Source organism: Seriola lalandi, unplaced genomic scaffold (assembly GCF_002814215.2).
Source record: "Seriola lalandi dorsalis isolate HSWRI2012SDOR001 ecotype SW California unplaced genomic scaffold, Sedor1 jcf7180002053798, whole genome shotgun sequence".
In the NCBI taxonomy this organism is placed as follows: Eukaryota; Metazoa; Chordata; class Actinopteri; order Carangiformes; family Carangidae; genus Seriola; species Seriola lalandi.
In genome coordinates this window covers 234,661-261,605 of record NW_019524351.1, presented here as the reverse complement: position 1 = coordinate 261,605, position 26,945 = coordinate 234,661, and the positions used below count along the sequence as shown (strand labels likewise).

The following is a 26,945-nucleotide window of genomic DNA, read 5'->3' as shown; positions in this document are numbered from 1 at the left end:
TTTATGGTTTTACTCACCTCAGTACATCTGTACATGTTGTAGTATTTTATCATCATCACTCTATATCTTTGCTTCCCAGTTTTTAGTGGGTTTCTTTTTTGCTTGTATTATGTAAAGTACTTTGTGTTACATTGTATGAAAAGTGCGATAGAAATAAGGTCTGATTGACTGAACCTGTCCCAGCTTGAACCCATTCAGAACATGTCTATTTGAACTCAAGACGAGACAAACTGAAGCTAAAACCCAAGAACAACATGGCCCTGGAGAGGCATATTTTATTTCATTTGTCAATATACTTCAGGAAACAATATACAAAGCAATGATGTGGTCACCTTTACTGAATGTGTGGTGCAGCTCAGTTATAGACTCAATAGATAGTATGGTGGAAAAAAACAGGCCTTTGCAGCATAGGACCCTGCTCTTCATCAGTGGGGGATGAACAAGTAAGAGAGGGATGGGACGTGCTTGAAAAACAACCCTGTGCACGACATGCTTGTTGAAGATCTTACTGTTGTTGGTCAAACCGGATAAAAGAAGACGTGAATGAGGCTTAAGACTTTCAACAAGGCACTAGCGTATGAACCAAACCTAATATTCCAATAAAATAACCAGTGCTCACTTCAGTTTAATATGTTTATTACAATACATACATTTCACATTTGACCTTGTGACCTCTTGTTGCCCTGTGCTGACTGAAGAGGTGATCCACATCACATCTGCCTCTAACCTCCTGTGATCCCCCTCCTGAACTTGGTGCAAATGAAAATGCAATGCATGGATATCATAGTGATTTACCGTTCCATCACTACAACTCTTATAAATAAAACCTTTTTATTCTGCGTCCTCTTCTTAAAACTTCATTGTTATGTTAGCGACTGTACAAAGGAATGAACCAGTGGAACCACCTCAGCTTAAAAAGTCAGAGAGGGACAAAGAGGAACAAAAAAAGTTGGAAAAAAAAAAAAAAAAAAAGAACAGAGGAGGAAGGTGTGAAGTGTTGGTGTCTCAGGAGAGGGTGCAGCAGGACAGGGCAGGGCTGAGGCCAGGGGAGGGTAGTGGGAATGGTCCAAAGCAGCACGCCATCACATCTCTAATTTTTTTTTGTTTTGTTTTGTTTGTTTTTTTGTTTTTTTAAATCACTCACTCCACCACACCACCAGGCACTGTTTTTTTCAGACTGGGAAACGCAGGGCCACCAGAAGCTGCAAATAGATCACTGAACCACTGTGAGCGGACATGACAGACCTGCGGAGAGGGGGTGTTTACCACGCCTGAGTACATGTTACAGTTCGCCCAGAGAGGGCACAGGGAGAGAATCTAGACAGTCATCACTTTAACCAAGATTTGAGGGAAAGAACTACTTTGACACCAGTGTGTTATGCTTTATGCTAGGCTTCTGTGTAAATAAATGGCTTCAAACATCCTCCATCCGTTTACATGCAGGCCACACGTGCTCAATGGTTCAATGATCTATGAACTGACAAAATGAAGCTTTAAGTCTGCAGACGAGTTAACATGAAGGAAAGGCTAGCTAATGAATGTAGCCGCCTAGGCGTTGATTAGTTTGGATGTCAAAAGCTTTGATAGGCATGGCTTTCCATGGCTTCAATCTACAAAACATATTTACAACATAGATAATAACATCTACAAGAAATCTACATTTTTTTTCCGTTGAGGGTTTTTTACAAAACTTGTAAATCACCCAACCCTCCCACAACAGCTCTTCATGTTTTCCCTCTTGGTTCTCCCAGCCCAACGGTCCAAAGGCAAACCGACTGCCGCTCCTGTGTGTGTTTTAAGACTGGGCTCAAGAGGAACTGAACAACTGATCTCCCTCCAGCTTCCAACTATGTGCAATGGGTCTTTTCCCCCCTTTCCCCCCCCCCGACGCTCGCTTCAACTCGCAAACCAGAAGTTCTCAGACCATGAAAGAATTCTGATTCTTCAACTTTTCAAGTTCTTTGATTTGCTGTCTCAGAAACAGTATCCTGTGGGAGAGATGGAGACGACGACAATTAGTTGTGTTGAGGTTTACTCCAAACGTCAACAGCTGCAGGTCTTAACAGTAAAACTGTGTTCTCACCTCTGCTCACGCAATGTCGCTTGAATTTCACAGACTCTGACCAAAGACCGGAGGTTTTTCAGCTCGGTGCAGTTCTCAGACATGCAGATGCTCCCCATGGTGTGAGCCTCTTCACGTAGTCTTGATGCCTTTAAGATCAGTTTTTGTCACACACAAAATTGAGCTTTAATACTTGTTGCTATGACGAACCAGAACCAGCACAAAAACTATTATATTTCCAGTTCAATCATGTCAGTGCAGGTAACATGTAGGTGGTACAAACCTGTTTCTCTGCATGTTCCGCAGGCCAACCCTGCACATGTTTGATAAGATTCTCATTGAAGTGAGCAGCAAGAGTGGGGGTGAAGGAGCAGGAGGGCCGGGTTGCTGAGGCAGTGGGGGGAGCGGAGGCAGAGTTGGATGCATTGCTGCTGCTAGAGCCGACATGGTTGGGACCCGGGGAGGGACTCCTCTGACTGCTGCAATCAACAGACGAAGAAGAATGTTATCCTCCAGACCTGAGCTTTCTAAAACTGCTTTCCCTACACAAACAGGACTAATCAACTTGTTCTCAGAGGAAATGTTAAGAAGCTGATAACCAAATAGAGTCGAAATAGATTTGACGGCCAAAAGACACTTTGGGTTGCAGTTAGATGTATAAAATGTGAGCCGTTATACAGCTGATGTAGACACCAACACTGGTTAAAAAGGTGGACATGGTGAAAATGGACAGGTGTCAAATGGACAACTTGGTGTTAGGCTACAGCTACACTAATACGTTTTAAAACAAAAACAATCTCCGTCCAGAGGAGCATTTTACATCCATATCAGAAATCAAATCCATCCATACAATCACACCTGAAAACCATCAGAAGATCATTCACAAACACTGGGCATGTGCGAGCCGGTGTAAACAGGAAGCAGATTGTTTACTCTGCAGTTGATTAGTTAGTAGTAGTAGTAACAGCAAAGAATGTTGTTGTATTAAAATGCAGAATTTAACGACACAACAGCTGCTAGAACAAAGACAACAAGGTCAGTAACACTTGTAATTCGTTATCTATGCCGGATTCACCATTGGTAGTCGAGGCTGATAAGACCCAATCAGAGAGCGACTGTGGGTGTCTACATTATTGTTTCCAAAGGTCTATTTTTGCCTGTCCAGACTAAAACACACAGTTCCAGCAGAGTTTCCAAAAGTCTCTGTTTTACAGTCTTGAAAACTCAGTCATGCGGACGCCAGGAGCACACGTAGCAGAAGAAATGTACTTTAAAACTAAAAAGGTACATAACAGCCAAATGCTTGGCTGCTTGGCTGGAAACCCAGTAAGTCTGAGTGAGATGATGTTTTAAAACATCAGGAGTCGGTTGTGTCTACAGCGACAATGACTTGTCAATTAATTTTCCTGATCTAAGATTAAAGGACACTGAACATCTTTGTGTTTTTGATTGTTGATAAAAAAAAATAAAATAAATTAATTAATTAAAAAAAAAAGTAAAATAAAATTTAAAGATTTTAAGACACTTTGGATTCTGGGATTTATGAATTTTAATTTCTGTTGTTTTATAGATAAAAAAAACTAATCAGTGAATTGAGAAAATAATTACCCAATGAATCAATGATGAAAATATTTATTAGTTGCGTCCCTAGTTATGACACTTGTGAGCTAATAAGTAGAGTGTGGATCTTCAGTGAATCAGCAACACTCAAGAACTTTGCCATATGTGATTTAATATTTATGTGAATTTATGTCTGCATCCACCAAATGCACAAAGAAAATCAGTTAATATATCCACACTCACTTAATTTAAATAAACATCTCTTATCCAGCTCACACACTTATAAATAGTCTCCCTTTAGGAAATTGTTCCTCAAACAAATGCATGACTTCCATGAATGAAGGGAAACACCTGTTGTTCCATTAATGACCAGCAGATGGTGCCGACGTAGTGCTGATGCAGAAAACCCAATCAATGCACATAGATGTTTATGTTTTATCAGGTCATGTCTTAAATATTTAAACACTGATGTACTGCTCAGAGAATTTGCATGGGGGGGGGCGCGACGACAGACTAAGCTTTACCATTAAATTACAACAATAATTATCTATATATCATAAACAGTAGACATATTCCATGATATCTCAGGACCTGTCCTCAAATGTCAGCAAATATTACCCACAGCTGTCTCTTATTTCACTGCTCATTGTACTTATTATTGTTAACTTGAGCAGGTGGTGTGGCTGTACCTACCCTTGGCGCTGCAGGGTGCGTGGGGAGGCCGTGGTGGCATCATGACTGTGCTGCTTATCGCTGGAGAGGGTTTGTTGGGATGTGGGCTGGGGATGAGATGCCTGCTTCATTGCTGGCGTGCTCACCTGAATGCAGCAAGTTAGAAACACTTCATCAAAACATGTCATCAAGACACAAGATACAGATTACAGATATTAAAAAAAATATTTTGTCCAGCTTTTCATCAGAGCCTGTTCCATTAATCATTAACAAGCATCAGTTAAGAAATCTGTTTATACAGATCTCCGTTTCCATTCAAAATGTCTGGTTAGGACACCACATTATTCAATATGTTCCACAATACAATACTGTTTTTAATAAAAAAGGATGTATCTGATTCCATTTGCAATAAATCTGTATAATTTAATTTTCTTTTCTTGTATATGCTGAGACTTTAGACTCCAGCCATACACACTAGGCTTCAGTGAAAAGCATGAGTGAAATCTCAATCACTTTTTTTCAGTGTGACACAAGAGAACGTTTACTTCCTGCTTCATTACCTTCTTTCAGCATGTACAATACTAGCAAAGTAATGTTATCCATTTCAGCGTTGAGTTGTTGTTGGTGACAGTTATTTTCCGAGAGGAAAATGTTACTACTTGTTGCAACTATCTCTATGCTGTTACTGAGGACACTGTTGATTGTTGTCTTACTTTTGTCTGTGATATGACAGGCTGCGTGCTGAGGAGGGGCTTTAGAGGACCAGCATTGGTCTGTGGTGTGCTGATCCTCGGAGAAACATAGGACCTGGGCGATGAGGCGTCTGATGTTAACGACATTGGTGACTGGTTCGATTGCTGAGCTGTTGGGAGACACACCAACAAAAATACAGACATCGATACAATCCACTAAATTCGATATCCAGCAGGAAACTACCACTCTCCAGTCCAGGCCGTAAGTATTTGGACAATCACGCTTTCTGTTCCACAGGCTCTGAGCTGAAGCGCATATATTGAAATAAAATAATGGAGACTATATTAAAGAACCATGTCTCAGCTTTAATTTGAGCAGGTTTACATCAGTACAGAAAGAAATGAGTGAGAGATGTAGCTCTTTTAACACATAGCACCCAAAACTTTGTGGTTCAAATGTAATTGGACACTTGGCTGATCAATGTTTCTTGAGCAGAACAAAAAATAAATGAAATGCGTGTTCAAATACTTACAGAACTGCATGAGTAAATACCAGTGAAATCTTAAACTGTAACTGTCAGGAAACAGACTTTCTTACACCTGATGATATCAACTTAATCAGAAGTGTTTAACTCACAGGAAACATACAGGAAACCCATAAGTTCAACTCTGCTCGTCAGCCAAAATTATACAACACACCTAACTGACTATATCTCCACACAGTTGTGAACAGATGTTTCTGCGCGGGCTTCACTTACCTTGGTTGGAGAGTTGAGCAGCTTGAGAGAGGATAGTAGTGATATTGAAAGCCGATGGTCCAGCAGTGAGGATCTTATGGAGCATCGACTGTAATGAAGCTTGTGTGACAGCAGCTGTGAGAACTACAAAATAGCAAACAGACACACCGTTACCCTGAGCACTGACATACTGTACTAATTTCTGCTACTAGAATGGTTTCTGTACTGCATCACAGTGAATTTGTCCAAATCAGAAATGTGACCTATTTAAATGTGCCAAGTAGAAGACATCATTTAGCTTGGACAGACGATGGTGAAACAAAATTAACATGTTGCCACTGAGGAAGCAAATGTGGCAACACCTGACCGTGATGAGAGGGAGAGAAAGATGAGAAAAGAAAGAGAAGAGAGAGAAAGGTAGGATTTAACTACCTAACATTAGATTAATATATTGATATACACCACCCAGGTACAACAATAGGCTCTGGAGTAGGACTGGCCATCGTGCAAACTGCGACAAATCCTGGTGAACCATCAAAATGTCCTTCAAGTTTTTACCGGCCCAGTCAGTCTCTTTACTGGCCCTCTGTGTGCCTGTCATTCAGGGTGCGCATGACAGCGTGCTGCGTATGACAACGTGCTGTATGTCTGCCCCCACAAAAAACTGCCAATAGCACTACCTTTCCACCAAGACTCAGAGAGCTGTTATGATGATGTACAGTTGCTTAATTATTATGGGCGTACATAACAGCAGAGCGCTGACCATGTACATAAACACCTGCTAGACAAATCAGCTGGATGAGCCGTCTGTGGCTACGTCCACACTACTACGTTTTCATTTTAAAACAGTGTTTTAAAATGGAAACGATGTCTGTCCAGACAACCATTTTAGCTCTGTATCAAAAACAATCCCCGTCCAGACTAACACACCTGAAAACGCACATCTCATGAGACCATTCCTGGGCACAGGAAGTAGATTTTCTACTCTCCAGTTGATTAGTCACACAAAATACTACCAACGAGGAACAGCAAAGACAGCAGTAGCGTTAAAAGGAAGAATTGAACTGCACAACAGCTGCTAGAACAAAAACAAGGTCAGTAACGCTTGTAATTCGTTATTCATGTTGCATTCACCACTGATAATTGAGGCTCATAAGACCCGATAAGGGAGGGGCCGCGGGTGTTTACATCATCATTTCCAAAGGTCTCCATTTTAACCTTTCCAAACAACACCACAACCCTGGAGTTTTCAAACTAAAAACGGGTCCAGCAGCGTTTCCAAAACTCTTTGTTTTCGGAGCTCAAAAACTCCGGAGTTGTGTGGATGGCAGGAGGAATGTGTTTTAAAACGAAAACATAGTAGTGTGGAAGTAGCCTGTCTGACTATTTCTCATGCCTGCAAACTTAAGTGGGATAAGTCTGCAGGCCATTTATATCCACCATTACTGTGTTGCCACTCTGTTGGAGCCAGCTTTTCATCCCACCTGCCATTGTGACAGTTTGAACAGCTATTAACATTTTTGCCTTGAGACATGGCGAGATGATCTGCTGTACAAACAAGTCCCAGCCATGAGGGAGTCTTCATCCACACATTCAGACAGCAATACACACAGCACAGAGATATGATTCAATACTGTGCTCAGACCAGCAGGACAGATTAACATGTCATGTCAAAGCCTGAGCAGTCAGACAAATAGCTGACAGCAGTGCAGCATATAATTTCAAACCATCTCCCTATAACTACTGCTCATCAAATGTAACCACTGCAGCAGTCTGAATGTTGACACTGGTTGAATGTATATATGAATCATAAGCATCTTAGAACTGTGTTTTTCTTACCTTCGTTGATTTTTGCCATGTCCACACTGGCATTGTTGAGCTGCAGGGCAGTCTGAAGTGCTGGGAGAAGCTGGCGAAGCAGGGTGGGGTCCTGGAGTAGCGGAGGGGCGGGAGATTGCAGAACTGGAGACACAGGCACCGTGGACGCTGACGATCCAGGGGGCCCTGATGATGGGTTCAAGCTCCCTGAGCCCGAGGATGATGACTGGGACTGGGTGGCAAGGGTCGCTGATGGCTTCTCCACCTGGGCTGACTCTGTGAAGTCAGCAGAAAGGACGATGTCATTTCAGGAGGCAGAGGCAGTCTCACAAATCAATGTAGGTCCTTTTTGATAATACTGTATATTCATTAAATGTGGTATAAGGAATCGACTAACAGTCTCATGCAAACATCAGTTCCATTTTGGACTGCAATCACACCCTCAGGCCATGTTCAGACTAGAGCCCGACCAATATTGGATTTTTGGGGCCAATACAGATACTAGGGAGTAAGAAAATTACTATATCGATATATGAAAATATATATGAATATATCGATATATGAAAACACTTATAAAAAGATATGTAATGAAAACATGATATTTTACAGTTTAACAATATACTTTATTGTAGAAAATGACATAAGTGCACTGAAACTGTAAATTTCACTGGGAATTAAATAAAATAACTATAAATAAAAAACATAAGAACAAATATGTGTATATATAACTTTAATGAAAACAAAAGATCAAATATACATGAAATGCATTTCCACTGCACTATTGCTTCTTAATAAAAGTATTCATACCAGCGCATATTGGAGAATATATGCGTCAATATCAATATATCTGTGATAGGCCAATATCATCCGATAAAGTTGGCCAACTGATAAATGGGTTGGGTTCTAGTTCAGACAACCAAAAGCCCTGCGTGAAAAAAAAAAAAACGCAGCCCTCTCATTTGAAAGGAGCCAGGCCAGCAGCGTTGTTTGTGCTAGAGGATGTAGTCTCCTTGTTCATTCTTTGTGGCATATCTAATTCAAAATACATACAAAATTTCAGAATACTTGGCTGAGCAAGAATCATCTTCAAAGGTTTATGGTCCCACATGAAACTCTTTCACAAGACTTAAGACAAAAAACAGGAAGAGTTGTCTGGCAAAATTCGAGCCTGGTTCTACTTCTCTGATGACCCTGTTATTTACTGACACGCAATTCAGCATTGTCCAGCAAATCGCTGTGAAAGAAGTATTACTCTGGGATCACTGATCAAAAGTTGTAGCCACACACAAAATCAAACACTATCCATCATTTACTTATTATTGTTCCTCTAATGGAATTTTAGCTAACAGTAAAAACTACCTAGCAGGAAAAGGTGTGTGCTGGAGGTGAGTAATCCCTTCCACTATCATTAGTTTCTAGGTGGTTGGGTACGCAGTGTCAGGGCTCTACACTGTTTTCCCCAAGGAGCATTTGAGCTCCCAAGTTAAAAAATTTAGAAGCACATAAAGAACTTTACGAGAACAATGAAAATGTATGAAATAATGTATTTTTCCTTATAAAGGAGGGATCGGAAAGCCAGCTCAATACCAGAACTCAAAATATGTCTCAAAGCATACACGAGCCCAACAGCATTGCAATCATTACCAAATGTATCGTCTTATCTAAGATTTGGGTGTAAATAAATTACTTAATTTAAAATATGGACTTTTATTTACAGATATTATTCATACAATCTACAAAATAGCTGCCGCCTCTTCCTGCTGCCAATAGGTGGCTAATCTTGAGTTTTGGACCCACGGTAAGCTAACCCATTGATAAATGTGAATGAAGAAAACTCTCAGAGGAAAATAGAGTTTAATTTCTCTTCCTTCCCTCTTAATTCTGAATTTAATCCTTGACAAATAAGAGAACTACTCAAATAGGCCTGCATAGTTCTGTGTTTTATTTAGAAGTAGGCATACACATGCCAGTGTTTTTTTCTCGTATTCATAAGAGTTTTGTGTTTTTCTTTGTTATAACAGGTAAAAACAGCAATAAAATGTCAACAGTTTTTTTGTAGTTCTATCATTTCATAAATGCAATAATGCATAACGCTGTGTTATCTTCATTTTAAGGGTCGAGTAGGTTTTGTGGTTTCAGATGATTTTTATTTGTGGGAGAGGAGCCAAAAATTACTCTTAATAGGAAAGGTTGCAGACCCCTGCACTAGAAAGAAGATGTCTCACTCTGTTGGAACTTAAGAAACACAGTTCATTTATGGTTTTACAATGGTGTTACAGAGTGGAGCTTCATCCCTCACAAACCATCTTTGATAAATACTGACAGGGGTGTGCAGAGAGCACACAAACCAACAACAGCCAAGTTTAATTTAGGGCTGTCATCAAGTTACTGACAGAATTAACATTAATTAGTGACAGCTGATGTGACATACCGCAGCCGCTGTTTGTCATTTTAACCACCGAAACTGGCACTCAGCATCGGCTAAATGAGAAACTGTAGCTGAATGTTTTCTACTCTGCTCTGTTAATGATTACCAACATCATTGCTTAGTGAACCTGTATATGTTTCCAACCCCAGTGTCACTGAATGAATATTTCACTTCCACACGCAAATTTTCACTGACTTATGCAGAAGGATGCTGCTTTTGTAAGCAGGTCACCTGACCTGCTTTGAGCTCAGCCAGCAGTTCACAGTAGGACTGCACAGACGAGTGGGTCACGTGACTTCATCAATGAACAACATTGGTTCAGTGCAGTGTCCGTGTCATTGTTGTTGTTTTATCAACTAAGAGGCTGCTTGGGCTGAATTTTTTCTTTTTCTATGCTTTTTGTTGTGAAATAAGTTATTTATGCACTCCTAAATTTTTCAACTTAGGAGCACATTGGAAAGAAGTAAGCGTCCAGCCCTGATGTAGTCAAAATGAAAACATTTAAGGACTGACAACCAACCAAGAGTCTAACTAAACTGAATGAATACTTGTAAGAAGTTCCTCAGGTCGATTGGTACACTATTGTGGATCAAGCTCCGGCTCTTGTCTATAATTAGGACAATTAATCAAAATATTACCATACTGAATATGGCTAAGTGCAATATCTAAATCGCAGGAGCTGCCGTTTTTTTTTTTTTTTTTAAATTATAAAAAAGGTAAAATGTGTCACCATATTCCACAAATTAAGCACTGTGGTGATATGATAAAAATTGCATCATCATCATTTTTTGATTTTTTTTTGTGGAAATTAAATGCAAAAATGATAATTCCAAATGAAAATTGTGACTGAAGAAGCTGAAAACGACAGAAGATTGTACCTGAGGAAACCTTTAATTTTAGGCAACGAGTGTGATACAATGCTGAGTGCTCTGTGTGTGTCAGAACAACTACAGACGGAAACAGACCATAAGACTGTAGAAACATGCAAAGAGCTCCTTACAGATAACAGCTATTTTCACCAGGATACACACATGTTGACAGCCAGATAGCAGCACATACTGACTGACTGAGTAAATACACAGGACAACACAACACTGAGACTACAATCAGAATTGTGTCACTATGAATCCACTGTACAAGGTACTAAAACAGAAATGGATGTCCATTTCAAACCGTTTGCCTAATGCTAATTATTGATTTTATTTCAAAAAGCAAAGGAACAGAGGAGAAAGGCTAAATTTGGATGAAATGGTAGATGATGATCCATGGCCAACAATTGTACAGAGAGAGAGAGAGCTGGACGGAGGTGAGTTAATTACAACTGTGAGGCAAATTTCAAGTGACCTGTGGCTCTGCAATGAAATCTAATAGACTAAATTATAATACAATTCTCACTGTTGGCTCACTATTTCCAGACAGTTTTAGTCTCTCCTGTAGTCACAGTAGCGCTGTCTAAGTTGAAACCAGTCCGTAGAAACAAAACAAAACATAGGTATGAACCATTTGAATATCTATGTTTGTGCATGATGTCCAAAAGACAATGGCAAACCAATACAACAAGAGACAGACCTCCTTGTACAGGTGCTCATTTGGGTGCATATTTAAGATGTGCGCCAACGTTGCTGTAGTGCTAGAATGGTAGGCTACGCTTACTGTAACTTATATAATTTGCATACCACTCAACACAATTTTTCTGTCGACTGAACAAAATCCAAACTATTTTTAAATGGGTCTTTTTAGATGGCAAACCACTCTTTCTGTGGCCAAGTTAAGATTCAATCATTACCACACAGTTGTTGAATTATTTGCTCGTTTCAGCTTGACCTACATTTCAATGTCTGTCATGCAGTGCATTCAGTGCAGGTCTAGACTCACACAAAAAGTCATGAGGCAGACAGCCGCGGTAGTGCTGCTTTTTTTTTTCCGTAATCAAATATTAATTTTCACAATCTGAAGTCAGTTTTTCTTTAAAATTCGATTATATAATCAAATTTAGAACATTCGTTGACAGCCCTAATCACACACACGTAAAAATTATGTTTAAAATTATGCTAATGAGAACAACAGACAACTGATTAGAATAATTCACCCTCTCACTATCATTTCATCTCTCAACAGTAAACACTACTTGGCCTGACTTTAAGACTGTAATGGATTTGGTCCAACATGGTCCAGTCAGTTGGGTCACCAGATTAGTTTTAGCGCACAGCCACAGTACATTGTTTAAAGCCACAGCAGCATGCATGGTTCAGCCATTGGTAGTCTCAGTCTTTTGGTAAGCAGTTCATTAGCATTCATCAGCCAAAGGTCAGCTCAACAATAGTCATCATTGACTAACCAATCACAACAATGCTTAAGCTGAAGGGTTTAGAGGCAGATTTGAGGGAGATGGAAACAAAGATGGAGAACGCTCATACTTCATACGTCGGATGAGCCAACAAAGAAAATTTACAGAAATGTAAACAAACAATGAGTGATTCATTAAGATCAGTCACTGCAAACTGGCGAGGAGAAAATGTGTTTGAATAGTGTATGACTTACTAGAACCAGTAGGGGCTGCCGAAGCTTGCATAGCCTCCCTTCTGTAGTCCCTGTCTTTGGGGAAACTGTTGACAACTGTAGTCTTTGTTGCCTCTTTTTGCCTCTGTTCTCTGTCAAACACAGATACAAGTATGCATGCAAGCAGATATTAGCCATGTAACCCATGTTTATCTGACATCGGTTCAAATAAAATATAGTGTGCATTATCAAGTGGTTTGTGTAGAAGGATTTATAGCTACCTCTCCAGCCACTCTTTGGGCTTCTCCCACTGGGACACCTCTGTCCTGCAGTTGTAATAGTATTTTTTCCCGGATGAGCTGATGTGCTCTGACCAGTCGTCACCAGGTTCGTAAGGCTGAAAAAAGGAGCCAATGTTTTGGTTTTATGAGGCCAACTAGACAGAAAGCAATTGTGTGCATGTGTGTTTAGAGGGTCTGATGCAAGCGCTTGTAATGTAACCTGAAATGTACAAAAGAGACATGGGGTTGAAAGCAGACAGCTTTAGCTGGTTCTTTTTTATCTTTGAGGGAATCTTTATTTTTTATTTCAGGAACATGAAGGATTTACTGCCAGACTTTTCTATTAGACTACATCAGTTTTAGCTACGTGTTCCTAATAAACTGACAGAGTGAACATGTAAAGTGAAGAAAAAAATAATTCAACTGGCATTTTTGGCACAAGCATGTAATAAAGCAACTAAAAAACTTTTGATGGAATGGTCTTTTAATTTATGTTAATAACATAACATTTTAAATAAACAGAGAGAAAATATAAAGAGAACGATGTAAGAAATGTAATCCACTTGCCTAATTTTGCTCTGACAATATAACATTTTTTTCCATGATGTTATCATTGTTATCTAAGCAGTGGTGTATCTTAACGCTTTTGATCTTTACGTCAAGAAGATGCAACAACTGTGAAACTACTGAACAGCAGCAGCTGCCAAGAAACAATCAAGACTGTCCCGTACAAAATTAACTATGTATTATAAACTGTGATGGAAAAACTATGTTCAGTGCATCATCTGCCTCTGTGCTCAGGCAGAGGCAACACTTACTGTGTCTGAGGTCTTGCTGGGATTAGAATGTGAGTTGGAGCTATGAAGGGAGCTGTGGTTGTGAGAGTTTTCTTGTGGGGAATAACTGGTCCCTGTAACAACACACAAGAACAGGGAAAGACACTGTCAGTAACAACAACAGACAACAACTGTAAAATGCCATATTCATAGATATAAAAGCGTGGCGGAGAACAAAAGCACACTCATCAGCCTGAAATTACTGAATTCGTTTAATATTTAAACCAGGGGTCTCCAACCTTTTTTACTGAAAGCTATAAAAGGAGGTGAGAGCTTCTCATTTCTTGTATTACTGGTTACATTTGTTCATAAATTGTATCAAAACACTCAAACTGACTCCAAATCAGAGAAATAAGATCTTTAACAAGTCTTTAAATATCAATATCCAAAACTTACATTTTGTACCAAAAACATCTGAAACTCACATCAGACAAAAATCTGAGCCATGATTCAGTCAAACCTGAACACAAACATTAAACACCATTGCAAATAAACATCCTTAAATCAGATTGGAAATCATAGAAAAGCTCCTCTGTAACTAATCCAGTGATAGTTGTCAGTATATCCAGTGGTACATAAACTTAAAATAGCTAATTCAGTATACTGAATTTTCAAAAATGTAAAACATGGGCTAAAAAAAACAAAAACAAACAACAGGGCTCAAGTTGAAGCTCACGGCTTAACTCACTTCATACATGGCAACATACTGTATTTTCTGTTTGTTGGAAAGGTTTATATCTGTTCTGTTATCAGAAGAGTCATCATCACTGCATGTTGCCTACAACAGATTGGATATAAACAAAGTCTTTGACTTAGAAGTGTCAGAAGCTGGTATGTATGGGTATGTATGAAGTTGTGTTGCTTTAAGTTTATACTATGCATCCATGGTTTGTACATACATACCATACATACCATACATACGATATTCTCTGAGCTACTGGTAGTTAAGGAGCCACCTGATTTAGTCATATGCTCTGTAACAAATATTCCTGTTGGTAAAGTGTGTGAAGACAACAAAGCAACGATGTAATCCCAGTTAATTTTTCCAGTACAACAATGCTACAGGTTTTACAGGAATTTCACCGAATGTCTTGATGTGACAGTAACAATTTTTTGAAGTTGATTTCACTAAGATTTTTTGTATACCTTTGCTAAAACTACATGATAATATACAGGTCATACCCTATTCATTTATGCAACAGCTTTAATTTATATTGTTGCTACACCTGTTTGCCTAACAAAGCATCCTACGTTTAAAAACCTGTCCCTGAACTAGGCTGCCCTCTTGGCAATAGAAGTGAAAATAACACTGCCAGCACACAGGACTGAACCTGCTTTTCTCAACCTATCCTCTAAGCTCTGCCCAACTTATCAGATGCTTCAAATGAAAGCTCTGTCAGATATTTTGACATTTGTAACAATTTCTGAATTGCTTCAGGAATATAATTATATGGCAGTGAGGGAGACCATGACAGGGAATATACGCTTGAATGAAAGGTTTTCTCACGTACAGCAGAAGGAGAGGACAGATGCACTGAGCACGACTGACCTTGACTTAACAACTTCTGTGGCCCAATACAGAAATAGCAATCCCAAAACATACAGTGTCTGTTACAATCTGTGGCATGTTCAGCATTGCAAAATAAACACTTCTGCTTGTAATTCATGGCACTTAACTGAGCATTTTACTCTGACTGACCTGCAGCTGAGCAATTAAAAACAATACACAAGAGATAAAATCTAAATGGTATCTTATTTGGAGAAAAACACTATGTCAATTTTGCGACGAAATTAAAACACAAAAATTAAACTGGCGAAAAAGAAAATGATTGTGTCACTTCCATTACTTGTTCTCATGCAAACCATGTCTGGGACAGCATACTGTTCCCAAAAGGGACCTATAGAAACTTAGCTTCTGTGCATACAGGAGTCATTACAGCCCCAAACAGTGTTTCTTTGAGGTAAGTTTCCAAACTATGGAAGTCAATGGGCCTCATGCATGAACCACTCATACAGATTTGTTCATATGTTGCACATATGAGCGATTTAAGAAAATTTGTGGCATTCACCAATTTACTCGTACTTAGAATTGGTTATCTTTTTGTGAATGAAACTGCCCACAACTGGAGCAGAACAGGTTGCCTTTGAAGGCGATTTTAAGGGCGTTGACTCTGTTAAATGTTAAATATCAAATCTCACAATTGTGCACCTCCTAATGAACAGGTGGCATTCATCAGGCTGAAACAAGCGATTTACAAATTTGTCCAATTATCAGAGCTCAGTGAATCCCACTTGTACAAGCAAACCTCAGAAAAAAAGTGAGAGAGGTTTAGGAGAGGAATATGAAAATGTTCTTGCTCAGAGTGTTGGTGTACTGGATATTCTTTAGACTAACACCTTGATTCATCTTGCCTCTTTTCATCCTATTTACCTTTGTTACTTTCAACCACTCTAACAGATCACATTAGGTACGAAATGCATTACCCATTTTGCACCAAGGCCTTGTTTTACATTCAGGTTCCCAACATGGGGTATGTCAGGGTGGCACATAAACAGACTCCCCACATGTCACCTGCAGGATCTGACACATGCATGAATCCTTTATCTTTCAAGTAATGAAAATTGTTTTCAAAGTCACTTTCCTGACTTAGTAAAGTGTTTGATTTTGATCAAGATAACTGGGTAGCCTATGTGAACCCATGTACATGCATAAAAAAGCAGTAGCTTCGAGTTTCAATGAATGATGTCAGTGTGTGTCAACACACAAAGACCAACGTTGGGGCAAAGAAATGCTTGATTTCAGCAGCATTTAGCAGGTATACCACACCTCTGAGGTCCTGCTGTTGGTGACAAATTGCATTTGAACTTTTGTACAGTCTGAAATTTGTTCAAAGAGAAGCTGTTCAAATTTCATCCACTTAAGACATGAAACAGTATAGAAATTCATATCATGATTATAGTGACGAAAATGATCACAGTAATCAATAATATTACGGTATTATTAAAATACGCTGAAAATGTTCAAAAAGTAATTAAATTACAACCTGAAATCATTTCAGCAAGTGAATGTTTGCATTTAAACAATAACATGTCCAACACACTACACTGGGTTTGCCTGCTGCATGTGCACTCTGTAAACAAAGGAATAGCAGATTCATTTTTTTCCCGTGCTATACCATCTTTCAGAGACAGTCGACACACCTGTCACCTGTCCAGCAAGGTGCCATTAAACTAGACAACAGCAGCTACACTGTGTTCTGGGATGACAGTGAGCTGCAGCCCTTTATAAAAACACAATCACTGACCAGAGCGTCTCACACAGAGGCTCAGCGGCTAAAGCTCAATGTTTCTCTCCTTCGTCTGTGTGTGTGTGTGTGTGCTCTGTGGTCATGTGACATTGCTCCGAACAGAGAGGTAAACTCATCTGACTGTAAAAGGAGTCAATCGCCTTTTTTAAGGGTAACTCGCTTTTAAAAAAACCTGCTCATACCCGCTAACTTTGGTGTAAAAAGTTTTCAGAAGCTGAAAAATGTCGCTGCCTTATGCCATGTTTTGACTGACACGCTGAGCATGTGTCTGAGAGACTGTTGCTAGTTGAAGCCTTATAGAACCTAACGTGAGGGAAATTAAGCACAGAAATTTATCATGGGAATCGGCCATGGTTATAGTGATAATAAAGATGTAAACGGTAACACTAACTGTCTGGCATTTCTACCGTGATTATTCTACTGAAGGATTACTCAGAAATTGATGCAATGTGATTAGCTAAGTCATCTCTGGACAGAAGAACACTCTACTGGTCTTATAGCAATTTTCCACTGCATGGTACTGACTTGCCTCTACTTGCTTTTGGTTCCAAGTACTGCAGATAGCACCCCCTCAATGTGGTATCGTTACTATAGCGACGACGCACAAAGCTATCGTGCAGTCATCTTCAATGTGACACACACATGAACAATGGAGGTATACCAAACAGAGAAACATCAGCACCTCCGTAATTCACCACGGCGTAGTTTTGGGGGTTACCATACTAGAAGCATAGTACAATAACTAATAACACAATAACAGAAATGTAACAGGCTACAGTGAGCAGTGTACAGTTGATTAGCTGCTTAAAAATGGTGGGTTTGGTCCGAACATCCAACCTCTCGTGATGTTGATACGTTTTTCTCTGACCAATCAGCACTCTACAGTGTTTTCACATCACCTTCTGGTATCACCTCAGGTCACTTGGAACTTCATTAGATGTGATACCAAAAAAAAAAAAAAAAACAGGTACCAGGTACTATCCACAACTTTTACCCGATGGAAAACCAAAAAAGCAAAGTAGAGTCAAGTCGAGCCAACAGCTATCTTTGGCTGAGTGCAGACACTTGCAGAAAGCGTATTAACCAGACAGCAGCCAAAAGTTTCATTTTAGCCATTACAGAACTTGGATTACCTACAGTTGACATAATATGCTGGTGGTTAAGTTCATGCAGCGAAAGCTTCAGTCAGTGACAGCTAAAACTGCTAAGTATGCTAACTAAATGCTTTCTATATTGTTCTTTTCCAATACTAAAGGTTCAAAGACAGATGAAGCATTCAATAAGAAAGGAGTTAGCCTCTGTAAAATAAGCTTGGGATGCTGTATAGTATGGTATGGTCAATGTGCAAAATTGAGGACATAATTGAAAACAGTTGTGATACTGTTGTAAACAACTGACATCGTGTTGAATCTGCATCCTGCTTAGTGTAAGCCGGTTTCAGCCCTTTATCTGTTTGCTCCTCTCCTCCTCTCTGTGCTCTCAAATACAGTATTTGAATACAGCTGAATTTTCAATAAAGCTGTTCTTATTTACATTTTTTTTTGGTTTCTGTTGTCTGTTGACTGAAACGCTGCTCGTTAACTTCCAAGCTGCTGCTCTGCTGCCGAAATCCTGATTTTATAACTGCAATATCATCTGACAAAAATCACTATATAGATAAGTTAAAGACAAACACTGTACTGTGATTTTGGCTATATCTCTCAGAGCGAAAGTGAGAACCGGCAGCATATTTTTCTTATTTTGTCTCTCACACAGCCTCCGTCTGTATATGAAACAGCTGCTGCGCCTCTCTGCCACTGGCTGAACAGTATAGACACACATAGGGCAGTACTGGCGACCCTCTTTGAAGGAGCCAAAGTTTGTCCAGAAAGTCACTAGATTTGTTCCTAAAGCTTATTTGAAAGTCTCTAAAACTAGCAGCAAATGTGCCGAGGTGGCCAAAACTGCAGGCTGTAAACACCCTAATAGAAACAGTTTGCACCAATTCATTTTGAAAGAGCAACGGCCAATGGGGAAAGTCAAACTCAATCAGATGGCATTCAGCTGACCAAATGTGAAGCTATGACCATTCAGTCAGTCACTGACATTCACAATTATAGGGCTGGCCCCGCTGTTGCAGCAGGAATTCAACTCTACATCTCACACTGTCAACCAGACGAGACTAATTGCAAATAAATTAATACAACTATATCACCCTTTCACAGTCCTTTAAGACACTATGTCACCATTTAATGTCCTCACAGCTGCAGCAAAATCATTAAAGGTGCACTATGCATTCCTGCATGACGTCACTTCTGTTGACGTTCGACGTAAATACCAAACAAAACAGAGCAAGCTCGCCCCTCCCCCCCATGTTTGCATTGGACTGGAGGCCCTTCTGCCAGCAGGAGTTCTCGCCACCTTTGAATCGATTCCCCAATATAAATGCAGGTCTTCGTTCGTTCCTTCTCCATTTCTCTCCTCCTCGCCGAATGTTCATCCAAACGTCTTTTCTTTGGTCGTGTCCGTGCCTCGGCCATTTCCGAAAATATATTGTTGAGTTGTTAGACCTATTTCACGGCGCCGTCCAGCTATCTACTCTCAGATACTCACGCTACTCTATCAACTCTGCTCACTGCCCCCCCCCCATATGTGCACGCACTCTAACCCCCACCCCTCCCCAAACCATCTTGTTGGTGATTGGCTGGAACGTGGTTTGTTATGTTTTGGGGCACAGCCCCTAGTGTTTGTTTGCCGTTTGTGACGCCTGTGTTGTCTCCAGAGACCGCGCTATTTGACAGTGTATTCAGGGGGCAGGCAGCTAGTGGATCAAGGGGAGATGCCTATGATTTGAGACAAAAATAAAATCGCACTGAAACCATGCAAGAATGCATAGTGCACCTTTAAGAACACATGATTACATTACTGATCCTCATCTACACAGATGGCAGTTTTGCTTTAAAGAGAAAGTTTGTTTTTGAATAATAACAGAAAACAGGGATCTAAAGGGCAGAACACACTGTTTTCAATATAAGCCTGTACACTGTTGGTATTCTCTGAGAATACGGCACTGTCCTCTTCTCCAGCACAAATACATCTCAACTACCATGAAAAGTATAAGAGTAATTTATTCACATTTACTCACTGGATCTGCACAATGCAGCTAGTGTACGATGTATGGGTTGTCTATTATGTGCTATGGCTGTCAAATGTCACATGCCAAATGATGTGATGCCTGTCACGCTGCACTTTAGAGTGAAGTTTCTCACATATCTTTAAAAATGCAAAGACTCACTTTACAGAGACAATGCTGTAAGGTTTCAAACAGGACTCAGAGCGGAGCAACAACAACCATTCTGAAAACAGGAAAATCACTCTCTCTAACCTGCATGATTGTTTACATCTGCTGAGCATTGCCACCTTGTGCAGCACCATGCTGAAGCTCCTCGTAAGCAACGCTCCTCCTTAGCTTCTCTCTGGCCTATGACTCCCAGCTTGGTCGTGACAGCTGTTGTTCGGTAGCATTTTATCAAACCAACAGGACCCAAGCCCTTTTGAATAACTAAATCTAAATCCTCTCATCACATCTAATAAGGTTTAGCAGTCAACATCTGCAAGTAACTTGCAAAAAGAAAACTTTTTTGAGTGGCAGTTCATGATGCTTACAGCTTGTATACATAAAATGCCTAAATACATAAAATGCTTATTAAATGTATCTGGTGGTGCTTACTTACATTGCATAACGCATTTTTTATTGAGGTACTTTGCTCCCCATACTAGAGGTTAGGGATGGGCAATCAGGCAAAGAGATCATATGACGACCTTTTTGGGTAGAATTGCAATCCACAGTCTGAATCACGATCTGCATCTTGTCTTCACTCTGATTTTATTGTGAAAGTCACAACTGGAATTTGTGATTTGTATCTTTCCTTTGCTTTGACGCTTCTTTCGGATTTTTTTCCGCTGCCACTATTCTTTGCCTACAATGCTGCTACTTTTTGCTTAGTTCATATGGAGTATTCATTCTAGTCCCACTTCTGGTTTCCCTGCCTGTCTCTCTCTTCCTGCAAACGGACTTCAACTCCAGTGTCTTGGACTGCAGCTGTTGATGGTGGTTCTTGTTCTGCTCAAGTGAAGAACTGTCACATTTGCCACTACAACAAGCTCACCGAAGCTGGAGAGCAGAACAGGGTCTGCTGTCGCCAGCTGCGGTTAGCTGGCTAGCTGTTTAACAGTTAACAATAGGCTGGTTAGCATTGATTGAACTTTTAAAATGAAAAATCTGAATATAACATCTTTGATGACACAATCTATAGGATTTAATAGAAAAGTAGATCATATGCCAAAGTAAGATTGTCCACAATATAAGATCATCACACGTTTGACATATAATGGCTTTATATAAGTAAACAGGACTAAAGTGTTGGCAGACAATTGGCGTTTTTATACAGATGCTAACATTCCTTTGGAGTTTTGAGGGGAGCTGCCATCTGAAGAATATAAGTTCAATATTCACTCTCCTTTTGCTGTTAGAGTCTTTACCAATTCCTGAGCTATAGCTGCTAAATGTTTCACTATGTTCACTAGCTAGTTGCTGTCTGTTGTTTGGTGATGGACAATAAGTGCACAATGAGTCTACCAGAGCTTGGTTGGTGAGAACAGCTGCCTGCTGCAGCTGGAAACAGGACTGATGACAGCGGTGAGTCAACCACAACAGTAAAGCTGTGGGCCAGAAAATCAAAACAATGAGCTGAAGATGCAAACACCCCGTAGAGACGTGGGAGATTACACAGAGAGAGATCATTCTCTGCAGGTACATCACTACAAGCAACACCTTTCACATTACTGGCAGTCATATCAGCTACTGGTCACGTAAACGCATGATTAGTAAAGCTTAAATGTAACAAAACAGCTCATTCTCACTTCAAATCTAACACCAATTTACATTAACAAGGTTAACAAATTGCAAATTAGGGATGCTAATACTGATCTCAGACTCATCTGTTTTCACATTTGTGACTCAGCTCAACTTGGAAGTTAGACTATAAATTTTGGGAGATAATGGTAAATATTTCCTCAGATTAATTTTGTTAAATAATACTGGACATTTTGTCAATTTAAAAAACAAAAAAAGGCAGAATCGTCCAATGTGGTCCATGTGTGTTTTGCCATGTGTTATTATTTCATCATCATAGTTTACACCATCTATGATGGTCATATGTGTGAAGTTTCTGTAAAAGGATCACTTTGCTACTTTTTTTTTTTTTTTTTACTTTTTACATTACTACCTACATTTCATTTTACCGAGCCTCAACTTTACTATAATAACCACCTGACCTGTAATGTAATGACAGATCAAGCAGTAGTAAGTGATGCTGCCTAAACCAAAAAAAAAACAAAAACAAAAAACCCCACTCAGTTTAAGGGTACTCTGCTACAATCTCCCCTTTATGCGGTGCACATAACAGCAAAAGACTGCTCTGCTGACATAATAAAAGCTCCTTATTTGAAATTGATTTTGTATCACACAAAACCAATCATACCATGTCAATCTCAAATATCTAAAAAAAAATATTCCAATAACTTAATCTGTGTTCCTCAGGGTCCTATTTTCAACTCTTGATCTACAAAGCAACCAACCCCATGGGCCTCTCTGTTAGTATAGCCTCAGATGTTTTGTATTCTCTTGCCAAGAGACAGACACGTTGCACACAGAGCAGTAACTTTTGCAGTTCAACATTAGCCCTCAAAATGTTTCATCGATGCAACACTGAAAAAAATACACTAAACAAAATATTGTGTTTGCCAAATCAATTGTAGCAACCCAACATACTGCTCTCTACCAAAACTACAGTTATGCCCCACATCACAGTAATGCTTACTCACTAACCATAATCATGTCACAAGCATGAATCAGACTGCTTGACTGCCAATGCATCCTATTTTTTAGAAATACTCTGTTTAGCTTTGTTTGCTATCTTGGACTGAAAAACATGAGAAAATTTAAACTGTAAAAAAAAGATTTGAAACCATCACCCCTGAGTTTACAGTGATGAAGTCACTGAAACCCACTTTTTCAAACCTAAAAAATAAATTTACTTCTCATATACTGTCAGTGAAATTGGCCAGCTACTGAGCAAATTCAGATCTTAACCTATACAAGGCATAAAAGACACTTAACCCCTCCTCACAAGACATTTCCTTAAACATCTGAATGCTTGTGTGTAGTGTTCCTTTCATGCTACTGCAGTAGAATTTCAATACATACACAAAACATCAAAGTTCGCGATTATTATAACGGAATCCAAAATTACCAGCTGTTGACAGCTGTGGTTTACTCAACTGGTTAACATATACTGCATCTTGATCAAATTAATCATTTCATCTGTGCATCTATTTTAGCTGGGGCTTGTTTGATCCAAAACCACAAAAGCTGAAACACCTACAACTTTGTTGCATAAATAAGCATAAAACAGGATACACTTATGTCTGAGAGTATAAAAAAAATGAATTACACAGTTGCAAAGATTCAGCGTTGAAGCTCTTAGCTGTAAAACTAATACACAGGTAGGAAAAAACAACACCTCCTGTTTCTTACATGATAGCATCATCTGTAGCCATGAAAGTAAGTTATTTGTTTTTGAGCTAAACCCCTGTTACTCTCAACAACCACCATGTCTCACCTCCATCCCTGTCTCTGGCGCGGTGTGTGTGGACAGCCTTTGCTCTGCTGTGCCCTGTGCTGTCGATGTGTTTGTTTTCAGGGCTGTCAGACCTCCTGAGCATTTTGCAGGGAGGAGTGACATCGGAGGAGTCTCGCATCTTTTCATGTCGGTGGTCCCCTCCTGGATGGCTCTTGGACGAGTATTTGAGAGTCTGTAGACACATAATAAATAATAAAAAAAAAGACTTCACTAGAATCTAGTATCTTGTGGGAACCATGATGTTATTCTTTCATCATCAGGACGTCTCTAAAACCAGTTTCACCCTCTAGTTTGGCTTTTCAAATAACTATACTATTAAAGTATATATACATCAAAGTGTTAATATTTCAGATATTAGCAAAGCTAATCACCATTCACCCAACATAATGTGATTCGTGAGCAGAACATTTACCTGTGAATTCTATAGTACCTTACTAAATAACACTTATAGCTATACTAGTATGGCTGCTTAGTAGCCCCTCACTTGACAACAATGTATTTATGTCTACTAACACATTTATAATTTCTGATAATGACGACGTAAACAGGACGCTTTATCAGACATAAGAGTATAACCCAACTTTACTGTCAATTATCAGTATATGAACTTTAAGTCAATACATTTGTTTGCAGTATGTATTTCGACTACTTTGATGTTTTGAGAGCTTAGCTAGCTATATCCTTAAAATGACAGACTGCGGTCAGGCCCTAATCGGACTGACTAGCAAGCAAGCTAACAGTAACAGGCTATCATTAGCTCTCAGCTGCAATAAAACTCGCCTGTACCTTTTCCAAAACCGGTGAATTCGACGAACACGATCAGTCTATGTTGTCTTTACCTGGCAATACTTACGTTAGGAAATATTTACAGCTCTCAGACGGCAATTTCAAACAAAACCATTTACTTTTCGCGTTATTTTCCGCACTGACTGGGGCCTGTTGTGCTCTCCAGAAGCCTGAACTAGAGTGTCCATTTTAATCTTATTTGCTGCTAGCAAGCTAGCAGGCTACGGTTAGCTAACAAGTACCTGATAGGGCTGAGAATCTCTTCGGTCGCACCTGCAAATATAAAGAAAACAACAGTGAATAAGAGACTTAAAATGTCAATGTTAAGAAATAGCTGAAAGTGTTGCAACAGCTCAACGTACAAGTTTCCAGACACTTATTTTGTTTTCAGTAAAAATGGCGGATTGTCAAAGCGTAGCTACGAGGAAAAGGAAAATCTGAATAAGTAACGTTAAAAAAGATGTTTACCCATCGCCGAGTCTCGGTTGTTTCCTTGCATACATTACCATCAATGCCGTGTTAGTGTGTTTGGAGTGGGATGTGAAAGACTGATAAGGGTACTATATTTTCTTGTTGATTCAGCGACCCGAAATCGTCAATTATTTAAAACTAGCTTATGGGTATTTCAATGCTATCGGCGGCACTGGTTGGAAGAGCGCCCTCACTCAGTCCATCTCCCACACAGACACACACAGCAGCGTCTCTATCTGCCGAGAAAACGTAGCAGTGGAGCTGCGCGCCGGGTTGCCAGATATTAGATATTTACCAGTATGGGAAAGCCTTCATAAAGTTTGTGGTAACTGAGAAAAGTTTAAACAATTCGTATTACTAACAACAACAACAACTTGAGATATTTGTTGCTTGTTTTTAAGGCCTTATTACTTTTATTATAAAAGTAGCAAATTTGCTAAATAGACACTAAGTCTGTAACACAAAAAATGAAAAATACAGTGTCCAGATCCTCTAGTGTCGGTCTTAGGTGTCAGGATTATGATTTTGCCTTTAATAAGTCGAAGAAATGCAGTATTTAGGAAATATCCATCAAATACGTTTGACAAAATGTGGGTAGTGTACAGACCTGGCAACCTTGACTGCAACCCACTTCTCCACCTACCCCTTCTAATGGTAACATCCGGGACACACTGACTGGTGTCGAACAGTTGCAAAAACTTATAAACCTGTTTAATTTGGCTGTTGCATGGATACGTTGTCATTTTCTATCTAAAAATGCACTTTTAACAGTCAGAATAAATCCTCAATGATCAATAATCAAGTCCACCCACAACCTAACGCTGTGGGCATCGTAATGTTTATAGGCCTACAGCAAGCACTGACTTGTTTTCTGCTGTCATCTAGTGGTTATACTTTGATATCGCAACCCACCGCTACCTGGAAATCATCATAACAATAAATACACAAGTCTATATTCTAGCTACAAAGAATCCCACAAAATTACTTTTTTTAAAGGCACAATTTCCATTCTTACATTAATTCTATATGACAAAGAGGTCAAATTGTCGTTTAGTATTTCCATTGTAGCTACTAAAATAGACTGAATTGAAATGAATAAAATCTACACATACCATTAGGCATACGAGTAGCAGTAAGTGTATGATACAGGTATAGTATACAGACATAACAAGAAATTGTAAAAAATATATAATCCTTGTGAATCATTAAAGAGAACCACAAATTCATCAAATGGGAAGCACTGTAGTGGTATAATGACCATTTACAAGTCTACACTCTGGCATATGAAATGAAACTGAGTATGCATGCAAAACAGCCTCTTCACATTTTGTGGCTTTGAAAAGGTTGTATCAATGGTTCAGAGTGAGTATCTGTCAGAGGAGGGCTGCAGGGCTCCATTGTTCCCAGACAATATGTCCCACATCATATCCCAGGCCGAGCACAAAAGAAGCTGCAGTTCAGCGTTTTGGCACACAACGCACTTTAATGTGGGGACAAGGGGGCACGAAAGGGGGTGCATCTATTGTTAGTACGTTTCTGGAACTTGTTCACACACACACACACAGACAGGCAGATAGACAGGCAGAGAGGCACACAGACAGGCAGGTAGGCAGACAGACAGACAGACAGACAGACAGACAAAGAAACAGATTTTTGTGAGTCTGTGCTCAGTCTTACAATAATATAAGATTCTATTCTAGGAGTCTATGACTATGATTTCAGTAGGATTACACACTCTTGAAGGTGACTGAAAAGAAACAACAGTCTATTGTTAGCTATTTTAAGACACGTTCTTATTAATTTATCAATTTGTTAAAAGAGTCTTAGAATCAGCTCAATCCTTTACAAAGTGCCTCTTCCGGTCCTTGACCACTTGTTGCTTTCTTTCTTAATCATGACCTGTAGGGGGAGATATCAAACTACTTTTATATCTCTAGTACTAAAACAACAAAACTCACCCAACTAATACCGACTTGCATTACCTGACCTCTCCTAAATAAGATAAAATTATTATTATTTTAAAATAAAGTCAAGTTCGAGTTCACTTCATTCCACCTATAAGGGATGTCATAACTATTTGGAGATTTTCCAAATATAAAAAGGCTAAAGCTT

The 26,945-nt window shown here is 39.5% G+C and overlaps 1 protein-coding gene across 1 annotated transcript; it reads right to left on the bottom strand.

Annotated features, from left to right (window-relative positions):
* Window positions 1-619: 619 nt before the first annotated feature.
* Window positions 620-25,062, bottom strand: waca (WW domain containing adaptor with coiled-coil a). Its single transcript, XM_023401877.2, has 13 exons — window positions 24,831-25,062; window positions 24,605-24,635; window positions 23,556-23,748; window positions 13,568-13,659; window positions 12,750-12,865; window positions 12,511-12,620; window positions 7,563-7,817; window positions 5,745-5,867; window positions 5,008-5,156; window positions 4,316-4,440; window positions 2,346-2,541; window positions 2,084-2,211; window positions 620-1,988 (listed from the first exon to the last, which is right to left on the bottom strand). Exons 1-13 carry the CDS (start codon window positions 24,869-24,871, stop codon window positions 1,919-1,921), a joined length of 1,629 nt encoding a protein of 542 aa, XP_023257645.1. The 5' UTR covers window positions 24,872-25,062; the 3' UTR covers window positions 620-1,918.
* Window positions 25,063-26,945: the final 1,883 nt, after the last annotated feature.